The following is a 27,513-nucleotide window of genomic DNA, read 5'->3' as shown; positions in this document are numbered from 1 at the left end:
GTCCCTTTGTAAGAGCTGAGTTCTGTAGTTCAGTGGTAAGACCAGGACCAAGAGTGGGACCCCCTCACATGCCTGGTTTCAGTAGCAGCTGGAAGTTTGTCCATCCATAAGCATGACTCCAAAGTTCCAGCTGTGAGTCAACACTGGACAGACTTAAAACTTCCACAACACTTGCGTCCGTGGAAAGCATTCTCAATCCTGCCATTTCATGTGACACAAAAAAGGGAAAGTCTAGAATGCTTCAGCCAACATTAATATGTAGCCTAGAGTGGCACTGACAAATCTTATACTGAAATCATTACAAAAGTTTCTTGAAACCTTCAATTTTCTGTAGATTTTATGAGTTAACTTGTTACTCCGTTGTGGGTATTAATATCACTTTATGCAATGATCAGAGAGACTGTGGATGTTTTAGGCATTTACATCCATGATGCTGAAGGAAGGCAGTGATCCCAGCAGTAAGTAATGTGCCAGCTAATGGAAACCTCTGCTCCACACAAAGGAATGGAATTACTCGGTCCCTGCCCACAGAACCATCCCCAGCTTCGATACAAGAAGAGCTTTTTACTGCAGGCGATTTTTTCTTTCTTCATACCTTAAAATAAAAGGAAAAATTCAAGGTAGAACACACAGAACTTAATTTGGATATCCAGAACTGGAGAATTGTCCTGCTTCACGAACGCTCCTGATAGCCATACACTGGCCTGACTTTGAATACTGACGCCCTGAAGCTGTGCAACACAGAAGTTAGCATGTATTTCAGTGTAGGGCCATTGCCCAGAGCCTGTCCACTTACGTACTTACATGCGTAGCTACCAGCTTTATAAACTTCATGCAGCCTTATATACTTCTTCACGTCGACCCCGTACTGGAAACACGGGTCACACTCTGACCAGAAGTTACCTGTGGAACCACGGAGCTAATGAGCCTCCCATGGGGCTCCTCACACTAGCGCAGGCGGGAAGGTGAATCCCGCTTGATTCCACCGCTCCCAAGCAGGAGCGCGTCCCCGCCTCCCTCTCCCGCCGCGGCTGCCCCGGAGAGCCGCCCGCAGCAGGACCGGCGGGGCTGCCCTCAGTAAAGATGGCGGCAGCGCGGCGTCGGAGCTCCTGGCCGGGGCAAGGCGAACGGGAAGCTCCGCCCAGCCGCCCTCAGCAAAGATGGCGGCGGCGGCAGGCACCCGTCTATGCCAGGCGAGGGTCAGCACCGTGACGACTTTCACTTCCGGGTGAGCGGCAGCGGGCGCCATATTGTCTTGTCCGTGAAGACGAGGAGTGATAGCGGGGGCAGCGCGGCCGCGGAGCGGCGGCACCGGCGGCGGCGGGAGGCGGGGAGCGCGTAAGTAGCGGGGCGGGCTGCGCTCGCCAGCGCTCCCGGGGGGCCGGCGGGTGTCTCTGACCCGGTCTTCCCCTTCGCTCCCAGCCGAACAGGGAGGGCGTCGCGCGCCGCGGTGGCGGCGGCAGCAGCTGCTCGCCGGGCGTGAGGAACCGGCGGCGCCGCCAGCGGAAACCGGCGGCCAGGACGAGAAGGGACGAGCCGAGAGCCGCTCGCCCTCCCCCGCCGCCCGTCCGGGGGGGTGGGGGGGGGCGGCGCGCCGCGCATGCGCGGCGAGGGCGCGGGGGGCTGGGGGGGGGAGGCTGGTGGGGACCCCCGGGACACCCCCCTGCGGGGGTCCCCGCGGGCCCGGGGCCGGCACTGCGCATGTCTCGGGGCCGCCTCGCGCCGCTGCCGCTGCCCTGGCGGGGCCGGGAGAGGCCGGTGCCGAGCGCGCGACCCCGCGGGGCCGGCGATCCCGGGATGCTGGGGGCGCGCAGCCGGGCCGGCCGTGCCTGGGAGCCGCCGGCTGCCGGGGAAGCAGCGCCCGTGGTTCCACGGAGCAGAGTGTCTCCTTGGTTTAGCCGGTAACCTAGTTAGGAAAGCAACATGTGCGCTGGGGTTTAGTAGTTGGCTGTGTCAACAGCCTGGCTCCTGCGGATGAAATGTATTTGTGGGATTTTTGTGCTGTTTCACGGGTTTCGTGGCCGCTCCTATGAGTTCGTTCCACTGGAGGGCTCCAGAGAACGGAAATTCACTCAGCAACATTTGTAAGGTACCTGGACCAGTAGGTTGGCAAAGGCAGGGTGTTTTTAAATGGGTGATGGGTTTGAAAGCCTTTTTGCTTTCAGCGCTTATCCCTGCAGGTTCTCCGTACTTCATTAGACAATCCCATAAAGTTGTTGAAGTGAATTTTAATGGAATGTGCTAGGCTTTACAGTTAAGGATGGAGACACCAAAGTGATCCGAGAGCTGGAGCCCTTCTTCTGTGAAAACAGACAGAGATTGTTGAGCCTGGGAAAGAGAAGGCTTTATTGAGACCTTATTGTGACCTTTCAGTACCTAAAGGGCATGAAAGGTATCTTCTTATAGGAAAAAGATGGTAGAAGACTTGTTACCAGGGCTGTGGATGTGGGACAACAGTTTTAAACTGAAATATAGATTTAGACTGAGCATAAGGAAGAAATCTTTTATGTTAAGGGTGGAGAAACAGTGGAACAAGTTTCCCAGAGAAGTTGCACTATTGGAAATGTCCAAGATCAGGTTGGACAGAACTTTCAGCAACAACATTTCATGCAAGATGCTGGACTAGATGGTCTTTAAAGGTCCCTTCCAACCCAAACCATCGGGTAATTCTATGATGTGCTACCCCAGACAAAATTTACTAAGTTTCTGTAACAAGTGATTGTGTATTCAGCCACCTTGGTTGTTGTTAATTTCTTCTCTTATAGTTACACCTGTGAATGTTTTCTAGCAAACAGTATTGGAAGTTGTGGGATACAGGAAACAAGGGTTGCCCTAAAGGCTTTGTTTTAAAGCAGTCAGCCACCTTTCAAAGAGGGGGAGTGGTAGTCTTGGAAGCCTAAAGCATGTCTACCAGCAGACAGTATGCTAACATCATTTTCCAAAGACAGGGCTACAAATACTAGTGCAGTCCAGCTGAACACCTGTGCTGTTGGTAGGAGTAAGAAACTTCTTTTTGGAGTCCAGCTGCACTAAAGATGGCTCTTGTGGGGGTGACAGATGCTGCAGCTCCCCTGACTGTAGAACAAAGGGGAACTGAAAGTCTTGGCTTTGTCTGGGGACAAGTTGCTAGGATTGCTGACGGACAAGCGCCTGGTTTTTAATTTGTTTGGTGTAGCAGCAAACCTTGTGTCATCTCTGCTGTTATGTCATTACAAGACTTCCTGTACTGTCTTTGTCCCATATGATGTACAAACTCCTGCTCTGGTAAGAATGCTTTCTGTACTTTGGGCTCAGAGGTGTTGTAGGGCTTAAAGAGTCAACAAATTTAGCACAGTTCCACAAATTTTTAGTGGTTAACTCACCTTACAAGCAGTAGTGGTAGAGTGAAGTCATAACCATGTTTGATTTTTAGTTAGGTGCAGGATTATGCAAAAATACAATAGGAACAGGAGTGTCCAGTCTCTCTTCTTTTCATGACTGGGGTATGTGGTGACTCTAAGTCTGCTTCTGGTGACAAATAATATTTTGGGTAGGTTTTACTAAGGTGTTCTTTCTTTGATCATTAGCTGATCTCTTAATAAGTGACAACTGTATTTATCATTGAGGGTAATATCTGCTCGTGACTAGAGAGGAGTTGTTTATTTAGTTGCTGGTACTATTAATTTTTGTGCAGAGCATGTTCATTGGTTCATTGTGGAGGAAGTTGCAGGTGGACCATTCGCTTCACAAAAAAAAAATTGCTATGTTACAGGGCTAATTGAAAATCCTGCCTCAGGAAAAAAAAAAAGGAGAAAAATTAGATTGGACATCTGCCCCCAAACCCAGTAGAGTTTTGACTTAAACTGCCTAAGTTATGATAATGTTTCTTTGGTAGTAATGTTGTAGCAGTGATTTTGGTACTTCCTGATAATCAAATCATGTGTTTGTCTTTATGTCTTAGAAATACAAAAAATAAGTAAATGGTACCTGGATGCCATTATCTGGTCCTTTTGCTCTTTTTAAAAAGAGTTGTGTTCAGCTCAGTGAATATGTGGATTTAAGTTTGAAATGACAGACCTTGTAAGCTGTACTGCTGGAGTGACTCCCTGAAGATTTCACAGTACACTTTTTTTTTCCCTTTTAGTTTTTTTTTAAATTTGACCTTTGTTCATGCTGCTTCATCTTGTTAGCATTGTAAATATTAGTCAGATTTACTGATGTGTGAATCAGGTTCTGGAAAACTTCATGGATACTGAGCAAGCTCTTATCATCAGTTATTTTTCTAGTTCTGTGTTTGGATCTTGGTTACACATTTGGAAAGCCTCGGTTCTTTAGTCTGAGAAGAACAGTTCTGATGTTAAAAAGTTTTAGTGATATGCAGCTATAAGTGGGCTGGAAGACTTTGTGTTTTTTGACTTGACATCATGCTAACAGATGCCAGCAAGCACATGGGTATGGCTTCTGGCTCTCAAGAGGAGAAATGCATAGTATCGTGGCATTAAATACCAGGAACAACTTGGGGTGCTGCCCTACGTGATGAATAGAAGCCTTTGGCCAAATGAAAATGTAATGAGTGAAAAAGAGTAGCAGGCAAGACAGTGACTTGAACTTTTTCTGATTTATTGCAGATTTAAATCAGACCATAAATATTTGATTTTCTAATCAACAGCTGAGTATAATATAGTGGTAAATATTAATTCTGCCAAGTGAAATTGAAGCTGGTATGCTTTTGTCTGAGTGATGGTATGCATTCATTCTGACTGTGAGTGAATGTGTTTGCAGCCACTCTGTAGAAACTTGCAGGGTTCATTCCTGTGTAGATGCATAGGGTACAGTGCTTTTCCAGACTCCCACATCTTTTTAACTATAGAAATGTTCTGACTTACCTGGGTCTCCTATGCTAAGACCACCCATAGATGATAATTCTTGTGACACCCTTTCTGCATTAAATTTTTCGTCTTGGCAGGGGGGCTCCTTTGGGTATGCAAAAGTATTTTTCATTTGCAGTTCTCTTCAGTTGCACCTCTTATGTACAAATTCTTACAGAAAAGTATCTTTTGTTCCAGTGACGTAGTCATGGAAGAAGCACTCAGCTTACATTTCCTTCCAGTTTGGACTGCTGTGAAATAGATGTCTTAGGAGTTTTTACAGTGTGTGTCCATTATTGACTTTGGATTCCAGCTTGGTTGGATATTGATAATACCATGGATGAGCTGCTCTTTCTAATTCCTTGGGAGAGCTATGTGAATTGTTGGTGTTGTGTCTCTGGAGTATTTATCCACTAGTCCTTCCAACCTCATTGGTGATGTCTTTGCTACCATAACCCTGTTGAAGCAATAGCATAGTGGGAGGAAAGGGATGGGAAAAACAGCCCTCCAGCAACACTTGTTCAACTTGAACTCTTGGCGGTATTTGCCTTATTCCTGTCATTCTACTAACTGCTTTGATCCTGGCATGGTGAATGTAGGATTAAATCTATCCTGCTTGCAACTAAACAGTTCCACAAAATTCATCATGGGAACTCATCATGAACTTTCAGTCACTGTGCTAAAACTTCACAGAATCAATACCAGCTACCCTGAATAAAAGGTAAAAACTTTACATTAGAGTAAGACACCCACGTGAAAGATCAAGAAATCAGGCTATTGATTTCAAGGAGCTCAGCTCCTGAAACATCTCCATTATCCTTTCGGTTCACCTTCAGAGCCTAAATCTATACGAGATAAAGAAAATCTGCCTAAAGAGTATATGATGCTTTTGAGATCCTTCAAGATGGATGACTTCTGTAGTCCAGGTTCTACAAAGAGCATCAAAGACTAATGTGCCTTTGCTGCTTGTATTGTCTTAAACTCACACCAAAAGATTACCGAGCTAATGACACTGACTGTTTAATAATAATTTGGTTCAAAACCAGTAATGGCAGTTTGTTACACACCAGGACTCCTACCTCTTGGGGTCTTTCCCTTCAACTGTGTAGACCTAAATATAGTCAAAGAGTCATGGCACTGTCAGGTTATCTCAGAGAATATGGAACATCTTTCTTGCTTATTTTGGCTGGTTGTTTTTGTTTTTTGTTTTTTTTTTTTTTTCCCCAAAATACCTGACCTGTGAATGGGGTGCTAAAGAGTGTTTTGTCTTTAAACCCTGGGGTACAAAGACTAGCTGTGTAGGGGTTCTCCATGTATGCATGATGGCCTGCTCTTTCAGCTTCCTTGTTTATTTAGATGATGGCTATTTCTTTGCTAAAGGCAATGCCCATTTGTAATGCCTGCAAGACAAGATCTTTAGTCACCAGACAACCTCCTGCAGCACTGTTAAGAGTTCAGTTTGCAAGTAAAACTTGACAGGCCATCTGGTGTCATATAATGACCTGCTCTTCAGGAATGATGAGTAGCATGATCAGAATGGTGATGCAACAGCCTCCCCTCAGTATTAGAAAGCTCTCTTGATTATTGGCTATGGGCTCTGTAGGTTCCAGAATCATTACTCTGCATGTCTACAGGGTTAAATAAACCACACCACCAGATTGTGCCCTGAAGATCAGGTCCAGTGATACTGATGTCTGCTGTAGGAGTTCCTAACCTCGATCTCTTCAGCTCATGACACAGCACGAGATGTGTGCCACTCTTCTTCTAGTGACAGCTTGACTCCTAGGCTGTCTCCTGATTTCTTGGAGTTTAGATAGTCTAGCTTCTAACAAATACTTGATTTCATATTCCAAAGATTAGTTTTTTTCTCATTTCTAAGGTATTTCACTTTCATGAATTTCCTGGCAAGCCATTCAGAATCTCTGTATCTGCTGCAGAAGCTGTTGAGCTGTAAAGTTCTCTGCATAGTTAGTATGGTGTGTAACATTGATATTGGGAAGAAGCAGATAGTCGGAGTGATGTGAGTTACTTAGAAGGAGCAAGAAAGTGTGTACAAGGTGCACTCATCAGGACAGCTTGGTATGGTAAGTTATTTTCCTGATGCTTTTCTGGAGCTGAGCTGACTTCCTAGGTCTCTGTGATTCTTGTCTTGGACTAGCTGCATAAATTGGAGCAATTCAATTTATCCATTAGCTGTATTAAATTTTGTTTAGGGACAGATCTTGCTTATCTTTCCAGGGGAAGTTTTTTGATATTTTTCAGTTCTGTTGCAGTGTCATAAGGCATTTAAGGAAGATAGTATCTCCAGGATGACAAGCAGGCTTTTGTCTTTTGACATTTCCATGACTGGGCCTTGCTCCCTAAGACTGCTCTTCTCCACTGCTGAGAGGTCAGAGCATGGTTAGCTCTGCACAAGTGCTGTTGAGCTGGTAACAGATTTTATCAGTTTACACTATGAAACTGCTGAGGTAGGGTTGTCCAAGGAACCTGAGTGAGCCTGTTAGTGCTCAAGTTCTGTTGGTGGCTTTGTCTAAAAGGTTGCCCCATCTTTGACATCAAAGGCCATTGCTAAGCACTGTGGCATTGGAGATTTCTCAGGAAACCATGCTCCCCTTGACAGGGTATGTTTCGGTTGGTGTGGAAATACGTAAATTGCTTCAAGATAGTTGTGTTTTGTGGGAAGTGCTTGGGGGAGTTTCCCAGAGTTAAAGGTGAGCTTGTGAATTATCACTCAAGACTGTTTACTGGTAAGTACCTTCTAGATGTGTGCCTTTCAGTGTGTGGTGTGTCTGTACACATCATACAGCTGTGTTGGAAAACACTTATTATGCTAACAAACAGGTTGAAGGAAATGCCTTTTTTCCCTAAAAGAACAGATTAACATTGAGGTGTGATTTATAGTTGAGATGTGTATTACAATCAAGGAGAGGAGTAGAAAGGTGCCTTTAAAAATACATTCTTTGTCTTTACCAAACAAGTTACAAGTTAAATACTGTGGTAGAGAGTTTGACACACCTTTAAATGGTTCTGAGTGCTGTTGGCTCTCAGAGGTTGATGGTGATCAAGGTAAGTCCTGTCTATGTTGCTGTCTCAGCTTTCATCATCAGCAGGGGTGCCCTCACCAGCAGTCCTATCAAGGGTGGCACATTTTCATACCAGTAATTTGCTTTAATAAAACTTCAGCAGATTCTGGTCCAGCCTTTGAATACAAATTTACTTTTAAATGAAAAAACCCTACCATGTGAAAGAACATATTTTAGAACATGTTTGCTCTTAAGAACTGCAGCAGGATTTTGAGATATCATGTGAACTTTCCATAGTCTGTTAAGTACGTGTAACTGAAATTAGATGTGAATTGATGGGTTGTTTTGCTCATGTGATTGTGCTTCTGTATAAAACAAAAAGAATCCTGAATTGGCTTCTGTTTCTTTATTGGTAAACAGATTTTTAATAGATTCAGGTTCCTGTTCTGTGATCTGACATCAGGGAACAGCTCTTGAAGCACCACTAAATGTTCTTTTGTTTATTTGTGTGTGTGCTGGAGAGAGAGAAGGAAAGAAAAAAAGGCTGTGTCAAATTGAATTGGAGGGTAGAACTGCTTCGTAAAAGAACCTTAACCCATCGTTGTAAAAGAGGAGTAGTATCTGCATTTTCCTTTGTAAGTAGGTGCCTATAGAATGCATGCATTCTTTCAACCTGTTGCTTTTCAAACCTGTTGTATGGACTAGTGATGTCAGAATCAGTGCCCTTCTGTTACTAAGTGTCTTGCTAACATTTGAACTGAGTTAATTTTTAGCCAGTATTCATCTTCCTCCCCTCCAACTTCAGTAGAAAGTAAAGCTTGTTTCACTGTAATTTGGATGCTCTGCTGTGTATTTGGCCTTAGGTCACTGGTGGGAAATAGAGCTGTCCATTGTATTAGGTGAAGCCTCTTTCTTTCAGGTGATGATAATTTGGGAACTTGTAAGAAATAAAAACTTGTTTATTATTTGTGGGGCAGCATCCAAGTTAGTTTTGTCAGTGCAGACTTTAGTTAGTGGGAGAGGACTTTGAGTCTCTTTTCTCAGTTATTAATTACTACTTGTGTCTCAGGTTGTTTCTTTTCACATACATTAGTACAAGAGGTTCCAGTTGTTTCAAGCCTTTAAGTTACTGCTTTGGTGGGTGAGAGGCATTTTTTGTTGATTTTTGGGTTGTTTTCTCCTCCTCTACCTTGGTATTGGAGATTAATCCCTTGCAGTAATTCTAAAATTACTGCAAGCAAGGCTACATTTTCTCCACTGTGTTTTGTCAGTTCTTTGTGAAATAGTTTGTGCCCTTTTCTGTTTATGGACTCAAGTTCAAATGTGTTATTTGGTGACTCTTACATTTGGTTTGATCATTACTATATTGACTTGACTTGATCTGTCGTTGTTTTTGACACTTTTAAAATATCATCACTAGGAAGGAAACTGTCAGTGATGTCTGACAGGACAATCCTGAGATTCTGTCGAAAAGTTCTTGCAGTAAGGTTTTGCAGGCAGAATACAAAGTTACATTGCCTCTATGTAAAAAAGGGTAACGTCAAATATTGTTAGTACCTATTTAGTTACCTTTTAGAACATGGCAACTGCAAATGAAGAGCTAAAACCAGGGGAGGTTTTGCCTCTGAAACTTAAAAACAGATGAAACTATTGGACACTGCAGTGCTTAGCAAAACAGTTTTTGAAGGGAATGAACCATCTTTAAATGTCTGTAGCTTCCCTGTAGTAGATGAAAGAAAAACTTACCAAGTACCTTTTTCATGGTTACCTTGTACCAGTTGGTGAAAACTTGGAGAAAATGCAGGAAAATAAGTGGAAAACGAAAAGCAGGGGACTCTATTTCCCAGAAAATGGCTGTCCTGCTGTTCCAGATCACCATATAGAAAGAGGCCCTAGAACTAAACTCTTGTTCATTGGCTCTAAGCCACATATTTAGTCTTCAATACTAAAAATTTTGAATACATGCGATCTTCTCTATTAGCCTATGTATGTTAAGATTACCTCTACAAACATTTTAAGATGCAAATTTTATTCCTTCCATATCCAATTCCTGTTTCAGTAAAACAGACATTGCTCAGTAAGGAAGATGGGTTGAAACAAAAACTAGTTTTGGACAGTTTTCACATCATGTTTGAAAAAGAGCTTCTGCATGTACTGCTACATAGAAAAAATTATGTCATTGCTTAAGTGTTTGTGTGGTAAATATTTCTGATTAATAAAGAATGTTTTTACACTGTATTTGGTAATGGATATGTGTATTTGAAAGCCAGCATATTTTATAGTTGCCAGCCTATGAAAATCAACATTTCTTCAGGAAAACCATAGTACAAATGCAATACAGAATTAAAAGCTTTCAAATACAGTTCACAAACTAAAATTAGCTGTTTCAAATAGCAGTAATTTTAAATTAGTTTGCTCTGAGTGGCGTAAATGGAATTAATCAACTATTGAAGTTCTTTGGGGTTTTATGCTGTTGTTGCTGTCTTGTCATAATGTTGTGCATCAAAATAGAAACCAGCTCCATGCCTTGACCTATTACTTTGCACTTCCCCACCTGATTTCTCTCCCCTGAATAGCAGTAGTAAGGAGGAAGAATCTCTCTACGGCAAGTTGAAGACTGGGCCATATTATGTTGCAGAGCAGTGGATAAGCAGCTGTGTCTGCTAACAGCTAAAACCCAACTGTGCTTTTTATTCTGGCCCTGCAGCCAGCTGGCACCAAGTGAAAGCCTCTGACCTTCCAAACTAGACTGGACACGTCCTAACTGCCTGTGGGGTCCCAGATCCATGCTGACACCTGAGATGTGCTTGGAAGCATCCAGAGAGTGAGAGGTGGCTGGGTCAGTGCTGTTCTCTAATGGGAGATGGTGGGGTCCTTCAGCAGCACTTCCTGTAGGAGGGTGGACTTGGCCTCCGTGTCCCAGGGCATAATAACCTGCTGACAGGGCAGCCAGAAGGTGAATGAATGCTAATGCTGCTGCTGTCTGAGGTCACTGCCTGTCTGCTTTATCCCTTGGTCACTATTTCAGATGCCCGTTGGTACAGGCTGCAAGGTAATACATCTTTCCCACATTTATTTGAATTTTAGATTTATTTGAATACCTTGTAAAATAATAAGGCAGTTATTGTCTTGAGGGGAGGTTTTACTGAGATGTGGAAGCATTTGTTGCCTTGGACCTTGTTGTTGATCTAAACAAGTGCTTGAGTTTGTCCATAGTGAGGATCAAGGCCTGAGAGTAAAGGAAAAAAAAATAAAGGCCAGAATAAAAAGTGTCTATTTCAGTTGAGAAATAGATGTATAATTATGTTGGCTGGAACATGTTTTAAAAAAATCTTGAATATTGAAGATTTTAGGACAGAGATAGAGCCAGTCCAGTAAAAATAATTCTCATCTAATCCTACCATGTAAAAGCTGTGTGTAGGAGGTTCCAATTCAGTTGCATTTGTAGAAGTAGTCTTAATATTGTTACACTTTGGTAAAAGAAATTGGTATTTAACTGTGTAAATTTTTTTTTTTTTGCATTCAGTTATATGCAAAGCTGACTTATTAGTGAAAAAATTGAAACCTTTTGCTGAGTTTTAGTGTAATTCCACAAACTTGTTGCAACATATTGTGTATTGAGGTAATAAAAAAGTGCTACCAATTTATTATTGGTAGTGCGACTTAACAGCACCATGACGCTGTGCAGTGCAGTGGTAGTCTTGAACCCCAATTCTTATAACATGTAAACAAGTTTATTTTGACATTTGAAAGAATTTTTATTCTGGATGGAAAGAATAACTGAGGGAAGGAAGAAACATTTACTTGCCTTTTTCTTCCTTTAGTGTGAAAATAGTATTTGCAGTTACTTGCTCATACCTAGTGTATGAAATACATATCTATGAATATCTGGAGAGTTAGTTTAAGAGGTCAGCTAAAACATTGTATTAAGTGCATTAGTAGCCACCTGTACACTCACCTGGTGTGAAAAAGTTAATTTCCTAGGTACAGATAAAAATGTGAAAAGAAAGAAACAAAAGAAAGGGCAGCGTCTTCACTTATTGAAGGTTTGAATAGCATAACAGTATTCATGAAATGGGAAAAGGCCTCTGTAATTTGCCCAGAAAAGATAGTGAAAATAAAGTATTAGGTAGGTTTTGCCCAATATTTTCCCTGTTGCCAATCTTGATCTGGTCTTAAACCCCCCACCCCAAAAAGCATTTGGAACTGAACATTTCAGAGCCACACTTGTAATTTTTATACAGTGTTGACAGTAAGTGGTCTCAAAACAAAGGCGATCTACAGTTTTTCAGATAAAATATTTAATTTGGCAGAAGTATGCAAAATACAAGCTTCTGTTCATCTCTGCATGGCCCAGTGCCCCTGACGTTGAGTGCAGCTCTCTGTGTGGTGCACTTTTGTAGCGGGATGCTCTCTTCCTATGCAGTCATGCAGTTCCTCGTGTGAGCAGGCAAGCACAAGATGCCTTTGCGAGCAGGTTTTCCACTCCAGTTGCTTTGCCCGTGTGCCGAGAGCGGGCTCTGTCTGTGGGGTGCGTGTGTCCTGCTCCCTCAGAGTCACTGGGGTTGCTCCTGGAGGGCCACCCAAGTGGCATTGGCTGCTTTGAACTGGTTTGCTCTGAAGCAGAGAGGCTCTATTCATCTGTTCTGTATTGCACTTGGCTGTGAGCCACCACTGGGTCTTGTTTGCTGGTCCTGTGACCTCAGGGAATGAATTTTTCTTTTTGGTTTGGAGTGTTTGAAACTACCTACATGCTTGATGTTTAATAGTGTGAACTCAGAGACTGTGTGTGAAATTCCATGAGGATATATTCACTGAGTGGAAAGCCCGTTGAGAAGTTCTTAACAGATTGGATAGGACTGAGGGGGTCAGACTCGGTGCATTCCTACCCATACTGGTTTTTGGGAACAGCTTCTGGAATGAAGTGCTCCCAGAATTGTGCCTAGTGTTTGTCTTTGGAAAAACTGCTTGGAGCAATGCAGGTGACTGCTCTCAGGTCTTCCATGTGTAACAGGTTAGGTGTGTGCCAGAGGTACAGATGACTGGAAGGAACTGGTGTGCCATTGTGGGCACACTTGCCTGGACTGCTGTGCCTCAGCAAGTTCACACAGAGCTGGCCCTGGAGCTTCACTCTAAGCAGGCTGTGGAGCTCTGCTGCCTGCCATCTGGACCTAGGGTATATACGGCACGGCAACAATTATTTCTCGTGCTTTTAAGGGACAGTGTGGTAATTGGGTGATCATATTTATTTTTCTTTCTCAGATTTGAAGGTATATATTATTTAGAAATGAAAATGTGTCTGTACAATGCATAACATGCATGTGGGCACTGTCTTGTACCTGTGCCGTTCTCCTGTGCAATCATTAACGATGTGTTTTATCATTTGGTGACTTTTGTCTTGCTTAACAGCCTTGCATGACACTTGTTTGGAGAAATACACATCTTTTCCCTGAGAAGCAGGCAAAGATACCAATCATGCATTTTATATTTTGACTTGCTTTAAATGCATTTATTGCCAGATGAGATCTTGTCCTACAAACTTGTCATATCTCTCCTTGAACATCATTTGGTAGTTAATTTCTTTGTGAAAATACAGAGAAAGCATACTAGACTCCTGAAATCTCACAGTAATATTTCAGATATTACTCTAAAGGATGAACCATTTCCTCCAGCTTAAAATATTAAGCCAGCATTGCTTCAGCTTGCTTTGCAAGGCTTACCTATATCTGCAGTTATGTAAGTTTCAGTTATGTGATATTTCATGGGCATCTATTTAAACATACAACTATTATTTTTAGTTGAAATATAGACTATATAAAGACTTAAAAGATGTGGGATCAAGGTGGACAACCTTGGCAGCAATGGCCTTTGAACCAACAGCAGTGGATGCAGTCATTTCAGCACCAGCAAGATCCAAGTAAGTATATAGAAAGCTTTGTGGATTAATTCTTTTAATGTGTTGTCATTTAAATTTTTCAATCTTCATAACAGAGTGTGACTCACAGTTGCCTTTGTAGCTGCTCTCAAGATAATACATTTATGATGCTTTTCTGAACTAGAAAACATAGAAAACATACATTGGTTCCAAATATTTTCACATAGTTAATATATAATATGCAAATATAGCAAGAAACCTGAGTTGTCCTACACAAATTATCAATATTTTGCCTGTCATACAGATCAACATTTAGGCCTCATTTACCAGATCTGTATCCCTATCAGTTCTTCAGCCAAGCTAAATCCTTTGTTTTGGAGAATCTGCTTTTTTATTCAGTACCTGTGTGGCAGAAGTATTAACGCAGATTATGTATACAGAAAAAAACTTCACTGGAAGACTAATACAGTTTTTGATTCGGGTTACAGCAGTGATAAGCATGATCTCTTGTTTGGAATATTTTTTCCTCACCAAAACCACCAAATGCTTTAAACAATAGAACAGAATATACCTTAAATTGAGAATGACATGATGGCAACCATTCAAAATATCAAGAGAAACAGAGAAATGGATGAAAGTGCAGGTGTGTGTTTAATACTAAGGCAAAGTGATCAGGCACACAGGTTTAACTGTCACTTTAATTTCTGTTCACTGGAGAGTTTTCCTGACTTGATAAGAAACAGAAGACATACCAGTGGTCTTACCTGAGAGTGTAGTTTATTTATTTACTGGTAGGAATGGCAGTAAAGAAAAAAATGGGTGATAGAACTGTAACATGCTATATGGCTAGGGTTATACAAAGAGTGTACATTGAAAAATAATTTTCTAACTACTTCTAACAATGTATTTTTTTTTGCTCTCAAATCTTCATGAATTTATAATGTAAGGATATGTATATTAATGTCTGATGTCAAAATTAGCTCACTTATGAAAAAAGTGCATTAGTGCAACCCATTCAGTGTCAATGTGAATGTAAAATAATCTGCCTTATGACATTTTGAACATATGCAGAGAAACTACTTCAGCAAGTCTGTGCACTGATATTTGCTTTGTTGCTTTTACTGTACACTGTGAATAAGTTTAAATGGTGCTCACAGTGCTTGGTGAAGGTAAATGTTGCCCATTTATCTTGAGCAGTAAGACATGTAATTGAGAAACAGTATTAAACTTCAGACATGTGAGTTCTAACCTTTTTAACTTCCTCTGTTTATTTTAGGCCAGATTGACTGGGCTGCACTAGCTCAAGCATGGATTGCTCAGCGAGAAGCCTCAGGGCAACAGAATGTAGTGGAACAGCAAGGAATGATGCCAAACGGACAGGATATTTCAGGAATAGAGTCTGGTCCAAACAACCATAATAATTTTCAGGGGGATCCCAATTTCAACAGAATGTGGCAGCCAGGTTTGTTTCACTTCCTGTGCATTCCTTTTTTCCATGTTTCTTCTTTTTATTCTTGTCAGATATTTTTTGGTGTGAACGTGTCCTGTCTCTCGGTCTTCAAAATGCAAAGCTTCTAGTTGACTTATTAATCACAGCTCCTACTCAGAGAGCTACTGTTGCTTCTCCTGTAGTGTAATACCTGCTTCTGGCATGATCTTGACATGTAGAATGAGTTCACAGAATAACTGATGCTGGCTTTAGGTGTCCTAAAATCTCTAAAAAGGGAGATTCAGCAAAATTATTGTGATAAAAATATCTTTTTATTACATTTCAAATACTTAGTATTTACCCTTTTTAACTTAGGTATCTGATTGTTAGCATTTTTCAATCACTGTAAGTTGATTGGACGCTTCTGTTAGCATTGATTATTTTCAGTAATTTTTAACTTAATAATTAACTCAAAATAACATTTTTTTTTTCCAAAAATTTATTTTCTTTTTAAAACTTCACAAGATTCCACTGGTAATAAGAATGGGATAGGAATGGGTTATTTTCTGCTAAGAATTTTTCTGAAATGGTTTCCTGAAAGCTGAGTTATGGCACTATACTATAATGTAGTTTGAAGTGTATGAGCAAGATAGTAAGCCTATGTGCATGTCTTCAGTTGTTTTGGGGAAAGCTGCACTTCATGATTGATTCTGTTAATGGTTGAAAGAATAACACTCTCAGTTTTCACTGTCACTATCCAAATTTATTGAAATGCATTTATTGAACAATTAACATAAGTAGGCTTAATATGTTATTGGTAGTTCTTATATGTGGTAATAGAAGCCATCAGGTTTCACCTACTTGCACTAGGCTACAAGTTACTGTAGCACATGTAAGAATTTTTAACTTTTCTATGTGGCAGAGTGTATTCTAGCTGTATTTCTGTACAGTAAGTAGAAATTTTCACAGAAATAGAAAAGCTTGACAACAGTTTTTAGTTGCTAGAGTAATGGATCCAATTATGATGCAGATGGGAAGGACAGTAAAAATTAGAAAAATGTACTGAAGGACTGGATGGAAGGTAGGCATTAACCTGAGAGGCTAAGTACTAATTCTGTTCCTGGTGACAGTTACAAGGCAGCTCTGTCATGGTCTATAATTATCTGTATAGTGCACATAAATTTTGTCTTTTTAAGGAGTCAGTCAAAAATTATGGCCACACAATCTATGAATTCATTCCTTAGACCCTTTTTGCTCTGTTAGCCAATTGTAATGTGTGTTTGAGGGCTCATGTCTATAGCTTATTCTAGGACCTCTGCTAGATACTGGGCAATCCAAGAAATCATCCATTACCAGGATTCAAGATTTTGGAGCGCAGGTTTCAGTGGTTGTACTGCTCATGAAACCTTTTTTTCCCATAGTAGGTGCTTCAAGTCTGTTACGGAAAACAGTAAAATAGCTCCTGGCTTTTATAATTGATGTAAAGTGGTAGGACCAGTTTTTTAACAGTTTAAGCAATTTTTAAGTCTTGTGGTAACCTATCACTAGAAACTTATAGAAACAAATTTACAGGATGTCTGTGCCTGTCCAATTCTGTCACCCTACTGCATGTTTCAGTTCAGCTATAGCTATTCGTTTTTCTTTCATTTAGTTGAAGAAATTATTGAGAGAGTATAATACAGTCTGCAGATTCTTCAGTGCTTTATCATCTGTGATGCTTTGAGGAACCTTGTGATAAATACAAGAGCACTGAGTGATTGATGACTCATATAAATTATACTAACTTGGTATTGAATTGTATTCTAAATCCTAAACAGAATGGGGAATGCCTCACCAACCCCCTCACCCACCTCCAGATCAGCAGTGGATGACTCCAACCCCAGGTCAAATGGAAATTGTTCCTCCGTCTGAAGACAGCAACAGTCAGGACAGTGGGGAATTTACTCCTGACAACAGGCATATATTTAACCAGAACAATCACAACTTTGGGGGACCTCCCGATAACTTTGCAATGGGGCCAGTGAACCAGTTTGACTATCAGGTGAAACATATTTGTTGCTTTAATATTGTAGACGCGCAGAGTCCCTTCCATGGATGTGTTCCTCTAATATCATCTAGCGGCGACTTTCATTCTTCAGTTCTACAAACATCTACAGAATCTGTTATCTGCTAAGATACATTTTAACCAAACACTTTACAGAAGAGACTTTTAGAGTTCTCAGTTCTGTTCAGAGGCTAAAGGGTTTTATTTTTCTACAGTAGTAATGAGAAATTGTTGTCTGCAATATTAAAATGAATCACTGTGTTCCAGTATATAAATTAATATTATGTAGCTTTGTGTTTAAAAAAAAAGAAAAAGAGAAGGAAAAAAAATTCAGAAAGATACGCTTAAATATGCTAGATAATGTACCACAGGAAACAGTCCTGCATTTGCAGGGAGATAGACTGGATGATCCATTGATCTTTTCCATATCTATCTACTGTGATTCTTTGAATAAACAATGGTATTTCTTACAAAAAACCAAACTATATCTACTTTTTTCTTCATTCTGGCATATAAGTTGTGTAGTATAATAAACATGTAGGTGGTTTTATCACTAATAATAGCAGGGTGCATTGCACAGATCTTTAAACACAAGGAAGTTTTGTATCTTCCCTGTATTTTCAGTATTTTTCTTTTAAAACTCCTCATGTAAACAACAAACTAACTGTTTGAAAACCTTGTACTTGTTCATAAACAAATACAAGGGAAAATGGGTAGAAATCTTTTCTTTGTTATCTTTTAGGCTATTTTTTATCTTCTAGATTATTTTTCCTCTTACATTTCCCTTGTTCAACAGTATTGTTAAATAGGGAAACAATAATTTTTCAATACATGAGTTTACTATAATTTTTGTTTATTGTCATGGGACAAACTCTTAAAATTAGTTTCTCTAAACACTACAGAAAACTTGTTTTACAGTGAATGAGAGAGAGATGCTTAACCTGAAATTGTAGTGGAGAGTGCTTTAGTACTAGTGACTTAAATACTCAGAATATTTCATACTATATATTTTTTCCTAAACACTCTTTTCTTAGTTTCATTAGGCATTTCTGGGCAGTAAATACTAAAATAAAGCCTCATATATGCCTCAAGACTTACAACTTTTGGATTGTATACAGATTGTCCAGGACCCAGGATCTGTACTAAAATTGCATATTTATACATTTCATATTTTAATCAGCCATATTAATAAGATCTGTGTAGGATTACTGGAAAGTACACAGTGCAAAATTCTTCTGTAATAAAAGGCTGAACTTTAAATATTTGTTCTCATGCTGTAGTTAAAAGACCGTTAACATAGCTAGACTTTTAAATCTTGGTTTTGTACACTCGTTGTTAAACTGCATGCTCTGATGCTAAGCTGGCACGGAACTGGTGGAGATAGTGATTATAGAGCTTGGTGTTTAGCACAATATGAAAGGAAGTTGCTTGAAGCCCTTTCAGGTTTGTTAAGTATCCCTGCTTAAGTCTAAGTTTAGTCATTAAATGTTTAAAGGAATGTTGTTTCTTGGGGACCACAGTAAAAGAGGTTGAGAGATCTCAGTAGCATAGAAATCATGGATCCCTGCTTGCATGGATTTTTGTAGACAGACTTACTCACATGCTGCATTTAGTGTTACCATGTGAAGAAAAATAAACTGCATTACTCTTTCAGCATGGGGCTGCTTTTGGTCCACCTCAAGGTGGATTTCACCCACCTTATTGGCAGCCAGGACCACCAGGGCCACCAGGTCCTCCAGCACCTCCTGCACCTACTCAAAATCGAAGGGAAAGACCCTCGTTCAGAGACCGACAGCGTTCACCTATTGCGATGCCTGTGAAGCAGGAGCCTCCCCAGATTGGTACATGTTAACCACTCCTTAATGAAAGAATGTAAAAACTGTGTTTTGTAAAGAATTTCAAAATGTGAAGACCTTTTTCTTTTTAATTGAAAGTAAAAAAGCAGGAAAAGAAAAAGCCCATTATAAATGGTTTTTCCCCCACAATCAGATGTGGGACATGTTTTGATGGGGGTGGGGGGTTTACTTCTTTGTTTTGGTGGATATTTTTATTCCTTTTTTTGGGGGGGGAAGGTTTTTTCATCTTGCAAAACTGTAAACCTTGCTTATGTAGATGCTGTGAAGCGTAGAACTCTGCCTGCCTGGATTCGTGAGGGCCTGGAAAAGATGGAAAGAGAAAAACAGAAAAAATTGGAAAAAGAGAGAATGGAACAGCAACGTTCACAGATGTCTAAAAAAGAGAAAAAGGAAAGCGAGGAGGCTGAAGAAGGGGATGGCCCACGGTTACCTCAGAGAAGTAAATTTGTAAGTAGAAGGGTTTGTTTTTTGCTCAGGTTTGTATTTTCTGGAATGTATCAGCTTTTTGGTGTCTTTAAAGGAAAGACTCTTTGTTCCTGGTTACCTCATTGGTTTTGTTGTGTAAAGTAAGGTTAAGCTGCTGCTCTGTTGATAATTACTTATGTTTTGAAGTTTTTAATGGCTAAGAAGTAGAAGTATATAATTTGATCTGTATTAGCAAAGAAACAGGGATGAAATTGGACTTTGTTTTTTTGGTGGTTTTTTTGGTTGTTTTTTTTTTTTTTTCTTCTTCCTTTCGGAATGTACAGAGTCTTTGAGAGTCAGAACTCCAAATCAGCAGCTGAAAAAAATCAGATACCTGTATTAACTAAACTAAATCAATTTAGGAAAACTTGCATTGCCTTCATTTTAGCAGTTATCTTGTTTGTAGTCCAAAGTACGTGTCTGGCAAAGAACTGACAACTAAGTATTTTCTTAGCTTCTGTGGGTACAGGTACCTGCATATATTTTAGGAAGAGACAAAATAAATGGTTTCATGATAACTAACACAGATTTCTGTACAAAGTAAATTAAGTTGACTATTACAAATAGAAAATAAGGAGCTTGATATTTAAGTTTTTTCCTGAAGTGCATAATGCTCTTCTTGTAGGACAGCGATGAGGAAGATGAAGATGCTGAAAACACAGAAGCTGTAAGTGTTGGGAAAATCAGCAGGAGTCCATCCCCAGCTCCTCAAGAGGAGCAAAGTGAACCAGAAATGACAGAAGAAGAAAAGGAGTATCAAATGGTATTAATGATGTAGTTCTCACTAAGTATTTCTGTTTAATTGCTCATATTTTTCAGGCATGTCAAAGTAAATCACTTTTTCTGTGCCTGATACTGTCAAGAGAGGTACAGTATGCATTGTACAGTAAAGCAGGATTATATTTGCATGTCTCTTCATAATGCTGTCTTTCTAATAGAAGCAAGAATCTGTTATATAACCTATAGTTAGCACAATAGTGAAAGAATGTAATGACTAATATTTGCATTGGTATTTCTATTATTATTATTATTATTATCATTATTATTACTTCTGTGGTTTTTGCTTCACTTATCAATTTTCTGGAAACTTTTAGGGATTAAATGCACCCATTTAAAATCTGTACTTCAACCTCAGTTCCTATGAAAGGGCATTTGAGAAATGTATTCTTGCAAGGAAGTGCTACAACCCTAAATCCTAGATCAGCAACGGTTGCACTGTGTCTTCACAACCTTCATACTTTGAAATCACAGTTGAATAAAAATTGTAGAGCTGAATCTTAGTTAATTAAGGCCCCGAATTCTACTAAGTTTGATGAATATATTTTTTGTAGAGCATGTGGGCAGACATAAACAACTTGGAGAAATAACTACCAGCAATTAATTTTTGTAGAAAATATATAATAATAAAATGCTGTATAAGTTACCTCTGATGATATTGCAGGCAGCATGCCAGTCAGAAAAGCAATCTTTCCTCTTTTGGAAGAATAATTGGAATTAATCCTAAGTACACTTCTGATTTACATATTCATTTGTTATTATATCATCTTAGACATAAGGATCAGTGCCCTGGATAGCTGTGGGTGATATGTGCAGACACAGTTCACAGTCAAAATACAAACTCTAATGTGAAATCAGGTCAGATTTAAACAGCTTCAATTTTTTTTGGTTTTTTAGTCATGTCTCTGAAAAGAAGTCATTAAATAAAATGTGCAGGAGACCACTTTCATGGTCATCAAAAGAAGTGAAGCTGTATAGATATAATTTGAATGCAGCATTTATTCAAGATTTTTTAACCTTTAATTGTATATGCAATTTTCTTCAGATGATGCTGACAAAAATGCTGCTGACAGAGATTCTCTTAGATGTCACAAATGAAGAAATCTATTATGTGGCCAAAGATGTTCACCGTAAAGCAACTAAAGGTATGCCGGGTTTGGGAGGTTTTTTCTTTTTAGTTTCTTCTGCGAAAATTCTGTATTTGCATGTCTCTAGAACATTTAACCTCCATAGTTCTCCCTCAAGAACAATTCCAGTATAATGCATCCAACTTGGTAGAGTTCAAATCCAGTAACCATGTACTGTCGTCATGTGCAATGTATTGTGAGTTACTTGAGTTATTCCATTTTTTTCATACAATTCATTTCAGTTAAAATGGTACCTGTGTGTCAATGGCTCTTGAGTTGTAGCTGTTCCTTACTACTATCATCTTTATCTCAAAGCTGTTCAGAAGTGAAAAGAGATGAACTTTGAGTCCTCAATTAGTAATTAATTTGCTTTCGCTATTAACATGTGTTGTACTTACAGAACAGATTATTTTAACATAACAGAGTTAATCTAAGTATGTAACTACTGAAGTTGAAAATTCTGTGCAGATGCTGTAACTTGGAAAGTGATTTATGAGTATATATTTGGGCTTTTTCTGTTCACTTTTAATTTGCAGTTAAATTCTAAATCTTCATGGTCAAAAAAATCTAGAAGTGGTTTTAAATGGATGATGCGTTTTTAATGTTTCTTCTCTCCCTCCAAAGAACAGCAATAGTAGTAGATTTAACAATACCATAGACTCATGACTATGAAATCGTGGCTATTTGTGTTAACATGTTGTTCCTGTTGTTGATGTGATACAAAGCTCCTGCAAAACAGCTGGCACAGTCCAGTGCACTGGCTTCCCTCACTGGACTCGGTAAGTATGTTCCTTATTTTTGAGAGGGCTTAAAGGGGGAGTTTCACTTTTGCCTTGTGTTTCTAGAAATTGCATTTTGAAACTAGATTTTAATTGCCTGAGAGCATGGGTCACTTTCTGGTAACTTTATCATTATCAGCACCTTTGTTTGTTCCACAGGTGATCCTACTGATATATAAGTGGGATAATTTCTGGAGTAAAGGACTAGGCAGTGTGATTTAGTGTATGAGAATCTTGCCCTTATTTTGAAAATACGTAAAAATTTTAGATTACTTTTCAAAGTATGATAGTTTCAGAACCACACTGCAGCCTTCAAAGAAAGGAATACTATTTCATACTTCTTCTGTTTTGATCCATACAAACCAGAGGGGAAAGTTGTTAGAAAAGTAATGTGGAAGTCTACAAATAAAAAATATTATCATCTTTGTAATTATTATTTTATTGGAAAGCTACATAAACGCAAAGGCTCCCATATCATATACTACCAGAAACAACACAGGAAAGAGAGATTGAAATTCCATCTTAAGACACACCTGCAAGAGCTTTCTCCCAGCATGACTTTTTACCATCTAAAATATGCTACAGCAGTGTCAGTGATCAGTTATGTGTTCATTACGTGGAATATTGATGAATTAGATTGAATGTTATCATCCCAAGTATTCACGTTTCAGAACTGACTCAGTAAAGAGCCTAAGGACTTCAAACTGAAAGAAATCCATGTCAGATGTTTAAATTGACTTTGTCCTTATCAGTCAAATAGTTACAAATATTTCTGGGGGAGAAGAAAGTCTGTTACTATTCCATCTCCTTACCTGTCAAAGTGCAGTGTTTTCTAAATCATATGGAAAAATTGATATGGCATTCAGAATTTCTGTAGCCTTGGACTATGGAGGCAGCTGAAGTCATTTCAGAGATGTCTTCTGGGAAAGATCCCAGGCATTTTCTGTCCCATTGCTGATACAGAGGCAGGCACTGTTACAGTCTCCACAGGGAGCTTTTTTGCCTTTCCATACAATGGAAAAAGTACCATGGTCACAGTGATTGCTTGCTGAAAATAGACAAGCTGTTCCAGAAGGAGTAGAAGCAGACAGTGACCATCAATGCAGATACTGGGGCCTTGAACACACTGGCAAACAGCACTGGCACTTACCAGAATAAAGTGACTTCTTCAGAGACGAGGAAGTGAAGGAAGGGCAATGTTACTCTCCTCTTTGCCTCACAGAAGTATTAAGAACAAAGCTTAATCTTTCCTCGTGATAGACTGGACTTTATGCACGCAGGTGGACTGGGTGGTTATGGATCAGGAGACAGTGAAGATGAGAGGAGTGACAGAGGCTCTGAATCATCTGATACTGATGACGAGGAATTACGACACAGAATAAGGCAAAAACAGGAAGCATTTTGGAGAAAAGAGAGAGAACAGCAACTACTACTAGAAAAACAGCTAGAAGGTACAAACAATGTCTTCTTACTGTGCCACTGTATATGGAGTTTACTAGTAAGTGTATGCAAATTGATGGCAAAGAAACATATTTTAAGCAAAAAAATGCAAAACTAAATTTATAAATAATGTATTTTTAATTCAAATTTAAAAAAATACCCAAACGCTGTGATTTACTTCTGCTTCTCCAAGTGAGGTAAGGTTTGTTCTTTTGTACAAATAATGTAGGCCAAAAGGGTAGCACAGTCACCTCTCAGTGCTGAAGAGCTGTCTAGAGATGGATGCAATGTTAAGAAGTTCACGGACTGGAGGAGAAAGTGCTATTGTGATAGAACGTAAAATTGAAGTTTTCCTCCTTTAACTTTTTATTTAAAGGCTTGAAAATAAGACATATGGAGCCCTTAATAAAAGGCTGGACTAGCTAAACTTTGGGTTGTCTTAATATTCTTGTCTCTGAGTGTTTGAAGATGTATGCATAAAAGGATAGCCATATGGAGAGTAACTGAGCAGTGGCCTATGACCTCTTTCTTCCTAGCACAGGAAGCCAGATGTCAGTGTGGAGACATCTCCATGGGACTTTATGCAGAAATACAAAACTAGAATGTAAAGCAGCTCATTTTATACATCCAAAATACTGAAGAATGCTGCTGCGGAGTCTCATTTGTAGCAGTGTTTTGGAAAGGCATAAAATTTCTAAAGGACGATACAGTGTCTTCTAATATACACTGTCTTCTGCCTGTATTGCCTGATAAATGGGGGACCAGCTGGAATTGTTTTCTGGGTTAAATTTGACCATTAGCTGCCATTTGGACCACTCTGGGTTTCTGGATGCAGTTTTATTCCCTAAATTAATTCAGGAAATGATGGCCCACATCAAAAGGCCATTTTTAGGCAAAAAACAAATGTCAGTTATTTTTTCTGGATTCAATTTAAAATGAGGAAATAAAGTTGGCAGTGATGCAAAGGATCCTAGGTTGACTAAAAATAACTTTTATTTTGGAAACCTGTGGAAAATGCCTTGAGGGTCTCACAGTGTGAGAAATACAACTTCTTCAGACCAGACAGTAATCCTCAATCCCAGATGAATGGGCCTCAAAGAAAGGCAGGAAGCATCAGTACATCCTGCTGTACTGATGAGGAGTCTTGGAGGAAGGAGCAAAGTAGAATGAGGTGTGCAGAAGGGTTGCAGAAGGTAAAAGTCTTGTGTGTATATCAGTTTGGGAGTTTTGGTACTCCAGGATATTTGTTTGAGAACTTCATCTTAAACCACTAAAACATGAAATAACATCAAGACATCTAAAATGACTGAACTCTACACTTCTTTTAAACCAAGAGGACAACTTTTCTAGAATTACAAGAAAAAAAAACCCAAAAGTGGTTTGTTAAGTAGTTGGTATGGTGGCAGTGTTTTAATTATAAGTATTATGAGAGGTGCCTGGAAACTTGGTTTTGTCAATGTAATCGTGTGGAAATTACTGACCTATTGCTCCAAATTAGTGGCTTTTTTTTCTGTGTACTTTTTTTTTCAGAAGAAAAGCTACAAAATGAAAAAGTTTCAAAAGAGATGAATGAATTTATCAGCAAAGAACAAAATAGTAACTTAGCATCACAGGAGGCAAAAGAAATTGAAGCAGATATGGTTCATGAAAAGAAGAGATCTCCAAATGCAATCACACCTGATGTAGAACTCAAGAAAGAGGGTAAAGAGAGGACAGGAAGGAGTGGGTCAAGAAGCTCTAGCAGTGGTAGCAGCAGCAGCAACAGCAGGAGCAGCAGCAGTAGCAGCACAGTATCCAGTTCATCATATAGCACTAGCTCAGGCAGCAGTCGCAGCACTTCACGTTCTTCCTCTCCCAAAAGGAAGAAGAGGCACAGTCGCAGTAGGACGCCGTCACATAAAGTTAGGCGCAGTAGAAGCAGGAGTTATTCCCATAGGAACAGGAGAGAGAGGAGTAGGAGCAGGGAGAAAATAAGGGAAAGGAGAAGGTCTAGTAGGAATCACAGTGCTGAAAGAGGGGAGAGGCGGAGAAATCGGAGTCCTTCGAGAGAGAGAAGCTGGGATAGACGTAGAAGCGGCAGCCGCTCAAGAGACCGGCGAGCCAACCGTGCGAGCCGCAGCAGGAGCAGGGACAGACGTAAAGCCGAAGACCAGCGTAGAAGCCCTCCTGGAAATAGGCACAAACATAAAAGTGAGAGTAAAGATCAAGAAAGGAAGAAGGAGCAGGGTGGAGGTGTAGATAAAGACAAAAAAAAGAACAGAGAAAGGGAGAGAGATCAGGACAAAAGAAAAGATAAGCCCAAAAAAGAGGAAAAAGAAAGTAAGGCTGGCAATCATGATGACAGTAGATTAAAGAGAAAAAGAGACAGCGAAAGAACTTTCTCTCGCAGTGATTCAATATGTGTGAAAATAATAAGACAGGATTCCAGACAAGAAAGCAAAAAAATTACTACCAAAGATAGCAAAAAACGATCAGGTTCTGAATCTAGTGCAAGGAGTAGTTCCGAATCACCAGGAAGCAGTAAAGAAAAGAAAGCTAAGAAATCGAAGCATATTCGGTCATGCTCCATGGAGAAATCTCAAAGGTCTGGTAAGAAGGCAAGCCGCAAACACAAGTCTAAGTCACGATCAAGGTAGTATACTTTTTAAGTATTTTGTCTGACTTTTAAAAAGTTTTTTTTTTATATTCGTCTTCATGTGTACGGCATATGAACTTTTAAAATAAAGTATGGTGTTTATTAAACTTTTTGTCTTAGGCAAAAGTAACTTTGGAAAATCTTTTAAAACTATTAATTACTAAGCCTAAAGTGTGTGTGGGTTTGGGGGTCTTTTATTTTTTCCAATTAACTTTTTCCCCCTTTTCCTTTATTTTTCAGATCAACAACTCCTCTCCGTCGTAAACGCTGAGGAATTTATGGCACCAGTGCTATGATGTTTAAAAATTCCATGAGTTATAAAAGGCTTGTCTCATTATAGAGGCACATTGTGGCTATGTAGGTGAAACCAGAATCCTTTTTTTTATCTGTAAATAGGTGTATTTTTTCCAAATGCTGCTCAGAATTAAATACCTTATAGGATTTCTTTGTATTACATTTTTTCAAGAACGGTAGTGCTTATTAAGACTATAAAACAGGCCATTCTCTTTCAGCTGTAATGTTCTTAAAATTACTATTGAATGTACTGTGATGTCAATAAAGCTCTTTAGTTCATTTTTTGTTTAAAATTCTTGCACCTGAATTTTGTGGTAAATGGTAGAAAGTACTTCAAAAAAATGAAAAAGGCAGCTTTTTTGGTATAACAGATTTTTAAAGTACTTGAAAAAGATTTAATGTGCAACACTTGTAATCCATGGACATGATGAGATTTTTGGGGGTGTGGAAGAACAGAGAAAAGACATCTTATTTTTCTTTAGACATGTTTTCTTTAGACATGTAGACATGGTACTATATGCTGTGTGTGTAAAATATGGGTGACTGTAATACAAGCTATACCTTAACAGACTGAACCCCATTAGGAGTATGTGCGATTAACTGATCTCATGTGGCAGTGTGAAGCTCTGGAACTATATTCCTCACCCAGTTTTCAGAGAGATCTTTGGATGTTCAGGGATATTACACACATTTCAGAATTTTAGATCTTTTTATGGAGTATGTTTATAAATGTCACTCAGTACACACTGAAAAACTGACAGTAGGTTAAGTTTACATTTTGGCACGTGCATTAAATGCATAGTAAATATTAAATAGCTGGTTCTTAGTGTCACAAGAATTATGACTTGTGTGAAGCTAATACATTGATGTATTAGCAATACCACTAATTTTTTTATTTTAATATTACCATAAAGTGAAAGAG

The 27,513-nt window shown here is 39.4% G+C and overlaps 1 protein-coding gene across 5 annotated transcripts; it reads left to right on the top strand.

The window, feature by feature from the left end:
- Positions 1 to 1,264: 1,264 nt before the first annotated feature.
- On the top strand, positions 1,265 to 26,884 carry PNISR (PNN interacting serine and arginine rich protein). Of its 5 annotated transcripts, XM_062489895.1 has the most exons (12): positions 1,265 to 1,338; positions 13,669 to 13,787; positions 15,022 to 15,207; positions 16,992 to 17,215; positions 18,873 to 19,059; positions 19,331 to 19,521; positions 20,165 to 20,302; positions 21,362 to 21,461; positions 22,169 to 22,222; positions 23,503 to 23,673; positions 25,193 to 26,294; positions 26,538 to 26,884. In XM_062489895.1, the coding sequence occupies exons 2-12, from the start codon at positions 13,700 to 13,702 to the stop codon at positions 26,566 to 26,568; spliced, it is 2,472 nt and encodes an 823-aa protein (XP_062345879.1). In that variant the 5' UTR covers positions 1,265 to 1,338; positions 13,669 to 13,699; the 3' UTR covers positions 26,569 to 26,884. The 5 variants fall into 5 exon arrangements, with proteins under 5 accessions (XP_062345879.1, XP_062345881.1, XP_062345883.1 ...); XM_062489897.1 differs by lacking the exon at positions 13,669 to 13,787 and having other exon boundaries at positions 1,274 to 1,338; XM_062489898.1 differs by lacking the exon at positions 1,265 to 1,338 and having other exon boundaries at positions 12,389 to 13,787; positions 25,193 to 25,852.
- Positions 26,885 to 27,513: the final 629 nt, after the last annotated feature.

The sequence above is a fragment of the Cinclus cinclus genome, chromosome 3 (assembly GCF_963662255.1).
Source record: "Cinclus cinclus chromosome 3, bCinCin1.1, whole genome shotgun sequence".
NCBI lineage: Eukaryota > Metazoa > Chordata > Aves > Passeriformes > Cinclidae > Cinclus > Cinclus cinclus.
Note: the sequence above shows the minus strand (reverse complement) of the source record. Positions and strands in the feature narration are given on the sequence as shown.